Source organism: Danio rerio, chromosome 14 (assembly GCF_052040795.2).
Source record: "Danio rerio strain M-AB ecotype USA chromosome 14, GRCz13ab, whole genome shotgun sequence".
Classification (NCBI taxonomy): Eukaryota; Metazoa; Chordata; class Actinopteri; order Cypriniformes; family Danionidae; genus Danio; species Danio rerio.
In genome coordinates, this window is record NC_141034.1 from 17540728 (window position 1) to 17553343 (window position 12616).

General features: G+C 40.3%; 2 protein-coding genes across 2 annotated transcripts in view; both read left to right on the top strand.

Moving 5' to 3' along the window:
- immt (inner membrane protein, mitochondrial (mitofilin)) overlaps positions 1-12616 on the top strand; it is a 905839-nt gene that overhangs the window by 198968 nt on the left and 694255 nt on the right. The window lies entirely within an intron of this gene.
- Positions 9669-10477, top strand: spink2.10 (serine peptidase inhibitor, Kazal type 2, tandem duplicate 10). The gene is given in 4 exon segments (NM_001386551.1): positions 9669-9746; positions 9924-9958; positions 10042-10151; positions 10241-10477. Coding segments are annotated over 4 exon segments (231 nt in total). The 5' UTR covers positions 9669-9709; the 3' UTR covers positions 10290-10477.

Genomic DNA, 12616 nt, shown 5'->3' on the forward strand with positions numbered 1-12616 from the left:
GTCTCGTTTACTGAATTTGTATACATATAGGACTACTACTAGTACTACTATAACTAATAATAAATAATTTACAACTGAGCATGATTAGGAAATTATACTCATAATTTTATTAGTCATCATGAGCTCCATTCAGTTCAGTTAATGATAAAATTAAGAAATATTTATACTTTTTACTTATGAAATTCATATTAACTTCTTACTACTTACTCAAGTGTTACCATGCAATGTTTTCTTTTATGACTTTATGAAAAATTTTCTGTGACTGCAATTATTTTTAAGTTTTACAAAAATGCAAGTAACAAAAAATGGTGTTTTGTAAAAAAAAGTGCTGTAAGCTTCAGGTTTTTTTCAGTGTTTACAGTATGGTTGAACTGGTAAACTGAGTATTGTTGAGTAAAACACAAACAATCTTGGACCTTAGCAGGTACCGTAGCTGCTTAAAAGAAGGAGTAACGGAACAGAGTCAGACAAAGTTTTTATCATCCTGATAAATACCACCTATAGTGAGATTTCACAGTTTTCTTATTTTAAGTTTACGTTTTATTTTGATGTCTTTGGTGATCGCAAAAATGGTCAAACATGAAGATATCTTTATAAACACATTTGTGTGTCTAAGAAGCTGATAATATATATATTCTATAACATTTTGTGTCTAGAAGTGTAAGTTGAGAAGCTGAGCACTGACGCAGAGTGGGCAGATCTGGAGTCTTGATTTAAATGTGCCCTAAAGTTGGAACACTTCTAATCATTTCTGGAATCTGACTGCAGCATTGGGTGTCATAGTTGTCATAGCTGAAGGCGGATTTACCCTGTTTTGAATGAACTTTTGTAATTTCTAATTTACTTGATCCTGATTATCTAAGTGATCAGTTTATATTTAGTGAGCACATCTGTAATGTATTAATGTAGTGATTTATAGACAAGTAATAATACTTTAAATCTATTCTGAATGTAACTATGAGCCAGTGTAAAGACCTAAAGACAGGTGTGATGTGCTCTGATTTTGTATTTATGGTCACAATCCTGGCAGCAGCATTCTGCATAAGCTGCAACTGTCTGATTGTCTTTTTGGGAAGGCCAGTAAGAAGTCCGTTTTTGTAATCTGCTGGTGATGAAAGCATGAACAAGTCCTCAATGTCTTTGATGATAGTATACTGATTTAGTCACTGCTTAGAAATGACTACTGAAACTTTGTTCTGACTCCAGCTTATTTTTTGTTATTTGGCTTAGAGCCAAGGTCTGCATTTACCGTGAGAACCTTATCTCTTTTCCCAAATACAATGACTTCAGGTTTGTCTTTGTTTAATTAAAGAAAATTCAAATTTTTAAACATTCATTCATTTTATTTTCGGGTTTTAGGTCCCTTTATTAATCTGGGGTCACCCCATCGGAATTAACCGCCAACTTATCCAGCACATGTTTTACACTGAGGATGCCCTTCGCAACCCATCACTGGGAAACCCATACACACTCATTTGCACACATACATATACTAAAGACAATTTAGTCTACCCACTTCACCTGTACCACATGTCTTTGGACTGTGGGGGAAACCAGAGCACCCGGAGGAAACCGTGGGAGAACATGCAAACTCCACACAGAAATGCCAACTGACCCAGCCAGGATTCGAACCAGCGACCTTCTTGCTGTGAGGTGACAGCACTGCCTACTGCGCCACTGCGTCACCATTTTGACACATGCAACTGTTAATTTTATCAATGCATTGGAAAAGGGTGTCAGTGGAGCTGTAGTCATAAGGCAATAAGGCTTGTTCTGTAAACATATGATAAAGATACTTTTATCTAAGTGTGGACCCGTCACACATAATTGATCACACATGGTTCTTGCAGTAACGCAAGAGTAATTAGTGAGGGAATAACATATTTTCCACTTTGAAATAATGGGGCTAGATCAACAGTAGTTCCTGCAGATTGACAAGGTAACTTGGGTGAAAAAGTGCTTTAATTTTCAAAGGGCAATGTCTAGTTAAACCACTGAGTGTCAATCTTACATACTGCACCTTTAATGTTGACTTGTACAGTGCTCACCATTCAGGATATTCACCCTCTTAAGTGTTTTCAGAAGATGGCTCCAGTGTCCAAGCACTGTGCAATGAATGCTTCAGTCTTAGTGCCTGCTCATGCTCCAGTGAAAGCTGTCCCTGAGCCTGCATCTGCTTTAGAGAGCAGCCCCAGGGCCTGCTTCAGAGATGGCAGACCCTGAGCACAGCACAGTGTTGACTTCAGCCCCTTCTGTAGGTGTTTTCCAGAGATGGCTCCCTAAGTGCTTTTAAATGAAGGCTTGAATACCAGAGTCTACTCCTGCTCCAGAATGTTTCACTCCAGAAAGAGTTGCTACAGCACAGTGCAGTGCCAACTTAAGCCCCTGATTGTATTCAGAAGATGGTTCCAGTCTCCAATTGCTGTGAAATGAGTGTTTTTCAGCAATAGCTCTAGTTTTCGAACAAGGTGTGGCAAAGATTTCAGCCCCTGAACACATTCAGAGAAAGGCTCCAGTCGCTACATGCTGCATGAAGAGTTCAACTGAAGAGCTCTGTCCAGTATCTGCTTCAACCCCTGAACCCTGTCCCTGATCCATTTGTGGTTTCCCCTGAAATCGTTCTTGTGCCCCTTACTGTCCCCAAATCAGTGTCTGTTGCATCTGAACACTGTCCAGTCCTTACTTCTGTCTCTGAACTAATTCCTGTTCCCCCTGACAACAGATGCCCAAATTTGTCTGCTCTCAACTGTCCCATTTTTTTTCCTCCCAGCCCTGCATAGTCAAAACAAGAGAAAAGTGCATGGAAGTGGCCATACCTCATACCCAAATGAGCCTCAAACACAATTATTTCCCCGATCTCATGAATTCAATTCAATTCAATTAAACTGTTTATTGTCATGTGCACAGTAAGGAAACACGTCTCCCTGTACAATGAGATTCTTACTTTGCCGTCCACAGTGAAGTCATACACACAACATACACATCATACACAACATACACATAAATACACATATATACACAGAAGTGACCGAAGATTGAATGTAAAATATAAGTATATAAATATCTATGAAAGTAAACAATATGTAAACCTGATTTGAGTAATGAAACAGATGTAAACAGTGTACAGTGTTTTTTTTTTTTTTTATTGTGCTTATTATGCAAAAAAGTGCCTAGTGCAATTGGATTATGTGCAAAAAAAGAATAAAGAATAAAATAGTGCAAAATGGGATGGAGTATGTAGTGTTGTACTGAGCAGAAAAAGAGACTGTTATGTGCGTTAGTTATCTGTTTAGAAGTCTGATGGCTGATGGGAAGAAAGAGTTCTTGAGTCTGGCAGTCCTGCATCTCACACTCCTATACCTCTGCCCTGAGGGTAGGAGTGTGAATAAACCGTGTTGTGGGTGAGTGGGGTCTTTCAGGATGGAGGCAGTTCTCTTGTGGACTCTGTGATGGTAGATAGTCTGCAGAGAAGGCAGTGGGGACCTAATGATCTTCTCTGCAGTCCTCACCACTCTCTGCAGACGTTTGCGGTCCTTTTCAGTAGCGTTTCCATACCATACAGTAATGCAGTTGGTCAGGATGCTCTCAACCACACAGCTGTAAAAGTTGCTGAGGATCTTAGATGACAGACCGAGTTTCCTTAGCTTCCTTAAGAAGTACAGCCGCTGTTGTGCTTTCTTGACCAGCTGGGTGGTGTTCAGTGTCCAGGTGAGGTCCTCACTGATGTGGACCCCCAGGTATTTAAAACTGCTCACTCTTTCCACTTCAAGTTTGCGAATAAACAGTGGCTGATGAGTTCTCCTTTCCTTCCTCATGTCCACTATCATCTCCTTGGTCTTGTCTGTGTTGAGGGTGAGGTTGTTGTTTTCACACCATGTTACTAGACTGGCCACCTCCTTCCTATAAGCTGCCTCATCTCCCCCAGTGATACAGCCTATCACTGCAGTGTCATCCGCAAACTTAATGATGGTGTTGTTCTTGTGAGATGCGACACAGTCATGTGTGAATAAAGTGTAGAGGATGGGGCTTAAAACACATCCCTGTGGGGTGCCGATGTTGGTGAGGATGGTGCTTGAGCTTTTATTTCCAATCCTGACAGATTGCCTTCTGCCAGTGAGGAAATCTAAGAGCCAGTCACAGAGTGTGGGGTGTAATCCGAGTTCAGACAGCTTGTTGGTGAGTTTATGGGGGATAACCGTGTTGAATGCGGAACTGTAATCGATAAAAAGCATCCTGATATAGGTGTCTTTATCTTCCAGGTGAGAGAGGGAAGTATGTAGTGCAGCAGCAATGGCATCTGAGGTGGACCTATTGGTCCGGTATGCATACTGCAGGGGGTCCAAAGTGTCTGGTATACTGCTCTGAATGAGGGGTAGTACCACTCTCTCAAAACATTTGGCAATGATTGGAGTGAGTGCTATTGGCCTGTAATCATTCAGACAGGTCAGAGGGCTCTTTTTAGGAAAAGGGACGATGGTTGTGGTTTTGAAGCAAGTTGGGACAGAGCTTTGACTAAGGGAAAGGTTAAAGATGGAGGTGAAAACATCAACCAGCTCTGAAGCACAAGCCTTGAGGGCCTGTCCCGGGATGTTGTCAGGTCCGGCTGCTTTGCGGGGGTTGATTTTTCTCAGTGCTTTGTGTAATGCAGCTGGTGTCACTACAGGAGGGGGGAGGGCAGGTTGGGAAGTTTGAGTTTGTGTGTGTCTCTGCTCTGTGTTGATGCTGGAGGACTCAAAGCGGGCATAAAATGTATTGAGGTCGTCAGGCAAGCTTTCTAAGGCACTGATTGTGACATTTGTGGTGCTCTTGTAGTCTGTGATGTGCTGCAGGCCTCGCCACATTTGTCCAGCTGAGGCAGTGGAGTAGGTGTTATCCAGTTTCTCTTTATACTGCCTCTTAGCCTCTTTGATGGCACTTCTCAGTCCATATTTTGCAGATTTGTACTCATTCTCATTGCCTGATGTAAATGCCAGAGAACGAGCATTCAGCAAGTGACGCACCTTGCTGTTTATCCAGGGCTTCTGGTTGGGGAACTTCTTGACTTGTATGGTGGGTATGATGTTTTCAACACAAGTGCTGATATACCCAGTCACATACTCAGCATAGTCCTGTACATTAACAGACAAGTTCTCCTTGGTGGCTGCAGTTTTAAACACATCCCAGTCTGTAAGAGCAAAACAGTCCTGAAGGGTGCTCTCTGTCTGTGAATTCCAGATTTTAACCAGTTTAGTGATTGGGTTTGTTTGCTTCAGTCTTTGTCTGTAAGCTGGATACAAAAACAAGGAGATGTGGTCTGACTGACCAAAGTGGGGGCGGGGGGCAGCTCTGTATGCACCGCGTATGTTACTGTAAACATTGTCCAGTGTGTTATTTTCACGAGTGGGAATACTCACATGTTGGTGATATTTGGGAAGTACAGTCCGTAAGTTACACTGGTTAAAGTCGCCCGCAGCGATAATAACCGCATCAGGATGTGCCATTTCTTGTGCGTTGAAAACATTGAAAAGTTTGCCGAGTGCTGCTGTAGCGTTCGCCCGCGGAGGGATGTAAACAGCGGCGATGAACACGGCAGTAAATTCCCTTGGTAGATAATAGGGGCGGCATTTCAGCTGTAGAAACTCCACGTCTGGCGAGCAGTGCTTATGAACAGTCTGTACGTCTCCACACCACGAGTTATTAATAAACACGCACACACCTCCTCCTTTAGCCTTACTGGAGGCTGTGGTCCGGTATCCTCTATGTGAAATGAATGGGTCTGTAGCTGAACAGCGGTTCCTGGGACTTTCTCGGAGAGCCACGTTTCTGTGAAAATCAGAGCGCAGCATTCTCTTACTTCCCGTTGCGATGTAATCCTTGCTCTTAGCTCATACAGTTTGTTGTCCAGAGACCGCACGTTAGCCAGCAAGATGCTAGGTAGCGGTGGTCGGTTAGCACGGCTTTTTAGCCTAGCATGAAGTCCTCCCCTCTTACCACGCTTGTGCCGTTTGCGTCGGAACATTCCTTCAGTCTAAAACCCCTGTGCAAAACAGTCAAATCAGAACACAAAACAGACTGTAGAGCTACTCCTGGGTCACACCCTCACAATATTTGCATTTAATTTAGGTCACAAAACACAAGCAAAACACAAACTGATATGTTGCACATGGAACCATTACTATGCATGCCACAGGCTGCATTTTGGAGTTTTTTTTTTTAACAGTGAAACTTAGAATCTGGTAAACAGACCGTGAAGCGTCCCTGAAACAGGTCATCTGGAGAAGAGGGAACTTGTTCTTTCCCAGGTGGAGGGCAGGTCTTTTCATCCAACGGCTTTAAAAAAACGACTAAAATAACCAACTACAATGGCACAAAATCCTCAAAGAAAGATCATTTGCCCCTTCCCCAGATGTCACAGCCAAGACACTGCCAGTCTGGGACGCTATGCCTTCCAGCTTGTAGAATCGGTGCACTTCATCAGTGGCTCAGAGTGTGGGAGGACGGTCTCCATTCTTTCACACTCCCAGCCCCTGCTTAGGACCCTGGGTGCAAGGTGAGAGTGAACTTCTCACCTCCTGCTCTTCCACGGGACCCCAGCACTCCCCGGTTGAGCTCTCCCACTCTGCGCTGCCCCACCGCTGGTGGTCAGCTTTTGTCCCGATGGTGCCATTTGCAAAGGCTCTGTCAGTCTGGTTAGCACTGGCCAGCCTGTCGCATTGGCTCATTTTTATAATCAGACTCGGCTATGCGATTCGATTCACGATACAGCCTTCTATGTTCATGGGCATGTGTTTCACCAGGGTTAGCCCTGCATCCGCCCCTGTCTTGTGAGAAGAGATTGCTGTCCTCCTGGCAAAGGATGCAATCGAGCCAGTCCCTCTAGCCGAGATGAAGAGCGGGTTTTACAGCCTGTGCTTTATCACACCAAAAAAGAGTGGTGGGCAATGGCCAATCAGAGATCTGCGTGTTTTAAGCTGCTGTATTCACAGGCTGCAATTTAGAATGCTTACGCAGAAGCGCATCCTCCAGTGGGTTCATCCTTAGGATTGGTTTGCAGCAATAGACCTGAATGATGCGCACTTTCATGTGTCCATACTTCTACGCTGACGTCAGTTTTTGCGGTTTGCGATCGAAGGTCAAGCCTGGCAGTACAAAGTCTTCCACTTTGGACTCTCTCTTTCTCAGCAGGTTGTCCACAAGCTCACAAAGGGTGCCCAAGCAGCCCCCTTGGCTCGCAGGCATCTGCATACTTAATTATCTTGATGACTAGCTGATTTTAGCTCACTTGTGAGATCAATTGATTATGCACAGAGACAAGGTGCTTCGGCACCTCGACCTACTGGGGCTTCAGGTCAACCACGAAAAGAGCTACCACCGTGTAGAGCATCTCTTTTCTCCCCCGAGAGCACACCGAGGTGATGCTGACCTGTCTGAGAGAGTTTGACAAGTAAACTGTGGTCCTACTAATATTATTTTAGAGGCTCCTGGGGCATATGGCATCCACAGCCGCTGTCTCGCTACTAGGGTTGCTCCATATGGGACCGCTTCAGTATTGGCTTCACTATCGGGTTTCCAGACGTGCATGACACGTGGACACACACTGGGTGACTCCACTCTGCTGTTTCACCGTGTCTTCAGCCTCTGGATGGACCCTGTATTTCTACAGGCCTGTGTGCCTCTAGAACAAGTGTCCAGGCATGTCGTCATTCTGACGAATGCTTCCAGTTGTGCTTGGGGGGCATACAGCTGTGGGTCCATTGTAGGAACCTGGTGGCATTGGCATTTTAATTGCCTGGAGCTATTGGCAGTATAGGTCGTCCTGCGCAGTTTTTTTTTTCAGAGAACATCAGCAGAGCTCATTAATATTCACAATCATTCCAAATATGCGCATTACGAGCTTCTGGTTCTATGACTGTTTAAGCATAAAAAAATAGCATAATGTCAAAAATGACCATTTCTGGGTTATTTTTGAACTTGATATCAGAAAACAATTTAACTTATTGAATCAATGCTGTATGGCACCTGTAATCAAAATGGCAAAAAACACTTCTGAATTTTGTCAAATGCAGTTGTACAAGAAAGGGATTAAATATATTTTCCACTCACAAGGTCATCATGTTTTTGAGCAAAATATTACTAACCTTCTACTGTTGTCACTTGCTTAATAGTGTGTAAATGTAATTCACCAAATTATGAAACAGACTTTGACAATCTTCATGACTTTGATAAACAGACAACACTGATAAAAACATTAGGCAAGGCACTTTCTCATCCTGTGTCTGGACCATAAGATTGCGATTTCAAGGTCAAGGTGTCTTTATTAATATAAATTATTTTACAAATGTAAATTAGTTTTACAGGGATGAAATTTAGCAATCCGTCACTAAACTGGATTCCATTTATACATCACTACACTGTACCACAGTACAAAAAGTATAAATCTAAAAGCAAGAAAATCATGATGAAAATCTACACACACATACACCCAGGGACAAATTGCCATTTCTAGCAGAGAATGTGGTCTCACTCATCTATTACCATTTTATTGAGTAATTCTACTGCTGCAGATCTAAAATGTTTTCTATCTTTCTAGCTTACTTTCTCTAAAAGTATCTGTTAGTTCTCTATCTAGTGGCTGCAACTACAAGCGTAGAAGCTTAAATTTAACATAACAGCTAAATTTCAATTTCAGTTTGTTCACCAGACTGTAAGAAGAGCCGGCAAGAGTTTTGTTGACATACAGCTCACTGTTTATGAAGCATTTTATCTAATGTGGTAATGTCATGGCTGTTTAAGCAATTATATTTTGTTCATATAATTATTACGTTAAATTAAATAATATTTTGTTAAATTATATTTGTGTATACCTTTTTCCTATTAGTTTAAAATTATTAGCAATTTCTAAAGTTTATCATTTTATATTTTATTTACAGCACATATCAATTCATCTTTTGTTTATTTAATTGTTTTTGGAACATTTCTACTTGCGGAACAGTGGTTTTCTAATCAGCCAGTTTTTTTTTTTTTTTTTAGTATGATTTCTTTCTTTTTTTTCTAATCAGCCAGTGTTTCAGCTATGAGCACAATGGAATGAGCAGATTACTCTGTGCTTATAAATGCTGAATTAATCTCAAACTGTTTGTTCTGCAGTATATTAAAGTCAATCATAGCTAATTGTGAGTTCAAACAAAGTTTTTTTTCAGTGCTCTTTGGTGAGATTTTTCTTGTTAGTTTTTAATTTTCTTAGAGAGCAAGACTTAAAAAATAAAGGCTGTAATGTATATGATAATCAGTAATTTGAAAGCTGCAATTTGAAAATATATGTTCATAGGCTACCTCTTTTAAATAGTTTAACAAATAAAATTCTAAAAAATAAATTCCATCAGCATATGGAAAAGTCATTCTGCATAAATGTTCTTTTTAAAATGGCAAAATGTCTAAAACCCATTTCTTTTTCCAACATTTAAACACTATTCAATTACCTTTGACTTCTAAAAACTATATATATATATATATATATATATATATATATATATATATATATATATATATATATATATATTCTCAAATTTGTGAACATTCACACAAACTCCACCCATTGGAACAGTTTTTCACAAGAACTGAATATTTCGCAACTCTGGTCTGTGGGTGGGAAAAAAGTGCAATAAAAGGAGCTCACCACCTCTGAAAGTGATTAATTGCTTTGTCAACACTTAACTGTAAACAAACAACTATGCTGGCGCTGATTGTTCTTTTGCTTTGTTTGTCAGGTGAGTTTGAAAACAAATTTTGACGATAACAGAACATCAAATTTGGATGTTTCCAGCACGTTTTGTATAAAAAATATTGTTTTTTATGTTTAGTCATTACTTAATAATTTAAACTACAATATTTGTGTAGGAAAACTTTTAATAATTGTTTTTTTGATTCTATGTTGTTATAAACAGCCATGGCAACAGCAGCTGATGATTGTCCTTCAGTGGTAAGTGGAGCAATATATCCTTATGCTCTCTATCTTTTTTTATCTAGCTTTTACCAGCTATTTGTATGTGCATTTACTTACAGCCAAATTGCAGTCAATACCAACTGCCCGCCTGCACCAAGGAGTATGCGCCTGTGTGTGGTACAGATGGAAATACATATGCAAATGAGTGCGTGCTGTGTGTGAAAATTCTGTAAGTAGACCTACATGTAATTCAAGATTGTAATGTTTGGTTTATCTACTTGTTTTAATGTTCTCTTTAAACTGACCATTTTATTGCAGTTTGGAAAAGCTCAACATCATATTAATCTCCAAAAAGGGTGAATGCTGAACCAGATCCACTCAACTTATTTGGGATGAAGTGAAGGCTGGAACTATGTGTGGCTTTTTACAGGGTTTTCATCTCAAATCTCAAATTCAAATCTTTAAATAAACCCTTGATATACAAGTCAGTGTTTTGTTATTTGAATTCTGATAGTGGAGCCTCTGGAAAAATTAAACAATGAGGTGTAAAAAAAATGTCTTGAGTATTCAATTTATATCATGACTTTGGGGATCATTATGGGGTTATATCTGTTGGGGAGTTTACAAAAATACAAAAATCTGAATCAAAAAAAGAGGAAATGTCTAGATAAAGCCCTTATTATTCAATCCTTCATTTTCTTGTCGGCTTAGTCCCTTTATTAATCCGGGGTTTCCACAGCAGAATGAACCAACTTATCCAGCAAGTTTTTACACAGCGGATGCCCTTCAAGCAATCCATCTATGGGAAACATCCACACACACATTTACACACACACTTATACACTACTGACAATTTCAGCCTACCCAATTCACCTGTACCGCATGTCTTTGGACTGTGGGGGAAACCGGAGCACCCAAAGGAAAATCCACGCGAAGGCAGAGAGAAGAACCAAACTCCACACAGAAACGCCAACTGAGCCAAGGTTCGAACCAGCGACCTTCTTGCTGTAAGGCGACAGCACTACCTACTGCACCACTGCCTCAACCACAAGCCCTTAACAATGTAGTTAAAATAAATGTGTGTGGAACATTCTCACTTTTTTTTTACAAAGTTGTTGCCAAAGAGGATTTTTTTAAAGAATAAGATTGGTGTCAACTTCACTCATGGGACAGAAGCTTACTTGTTTGTTGCAAATAAAGCAGTACAAATCAATAAGAAAAACAAATAAAATTTAGTTTCCCTCGTTGGAATGATAGAAAAGTGGGAAAGGTTTTTGACAAACAAAAGTGTTAATACTTTAACAATGAAAATAAATAACAATCAAAATAAACTTATAAACCTTCATAATTATGTGGCATGTGCAAGCATGTTGTTACGTTACTTTTAATGATGGATTAAACATTGGTTAAAATCAGTGAATTATATAATTTCATCACAGGTTGTGCCTCACTTCATTTTATTGTTTTTTTTTTTTTTCGTTTAGTTTTTACTTGGCTGTGCTGTAATGAATAAAGTCTTTACGTTCTTAAAAGTTAGTCACCAAAAGTGACCCACATATGTTTTAAGATAACTGGGCCACATTTTCCGTATCTTCTCTGGGCCACTATAGGCTAACGGCTGCATTAGCTTAGCCAGAGTTTACTGTGCTGAATATTTGCCAAAAGTGGCCCACATATGTTTTAAAATAACTGGGCCACATTTGCCATATTTTCTCTGGGCCACATTAGGCTCAGAGCCACAATAGCCAGAGCTTACTGTGTCGAATATTTGCCAAAAGTGGCACACATATGTCTTAAGATAGCTGGGCCACATTTGCACTTACACATGTAAGCCACTTTAGGTTTAGACCCTATAAATGACTATGCCACATTTTTGTCAACTGTAGACCACATTTATCCTCCATCATTTGGACCAAATTGATAATTTTTCTCAAGTACCACATTAAGCTCACATTCAGATGATATTTTGCCATAAAAGCCAAATCTTTGCCTTAAATGGACCATATATGAATTTGAATCTTTGGCCCCCCTTTGCAATTGTACAGGTGGGCCACTTCAGAAAACATTGGGAAAACATTACCTGATAGATCGTTGGTAATATTTCTGCAAGATGAACATGTCGCAGTTTAGCTAAATTAAGTCACGCCTCCTCCTGAAGTGACGAGCGATGCAATAATACTTTGTTTTCAAGCCGCGGCTGTGCTTTATTCTCAAAATGTGTAGTTTGTCTAAAGCAGGGATAAAATCAGTCAGCGCAGTCGTCCCTCCATAGTAAAAACGACATTTTGTGTCTGCTGGTTTTGTTTATTTGCAGGAATTCATTGGCATTTTCCCAAACGTGAATTCTGACCAATTAATAAGCAGTTTAGGAACTATGTTAAACAACATCTGGCCAGTGAGAGATGTGAATTTTGTCAGATGAGTGCATTTTGGTTCATTTCAACTAGTTGTGACCAAAGCCAGTGTGGTGTAAAAACGACCCAAAGACTGCAGAAAATGCAACAATGTATCATATATTGCCCTTGGTACAGACCAAAGGAAGCGAACTACAGATGTGAAAGCACCCACAAGTCGGGATTTGAACTTGTGGTGGTTTTTCCTTTCTCCAATAATCAGCAAAGTCTGATGGTTTTGATTTCAGAAGAATTCTTTATTGTCGAAAACAAAGGAGATTTTTCAGGAGACCCCCAGTAG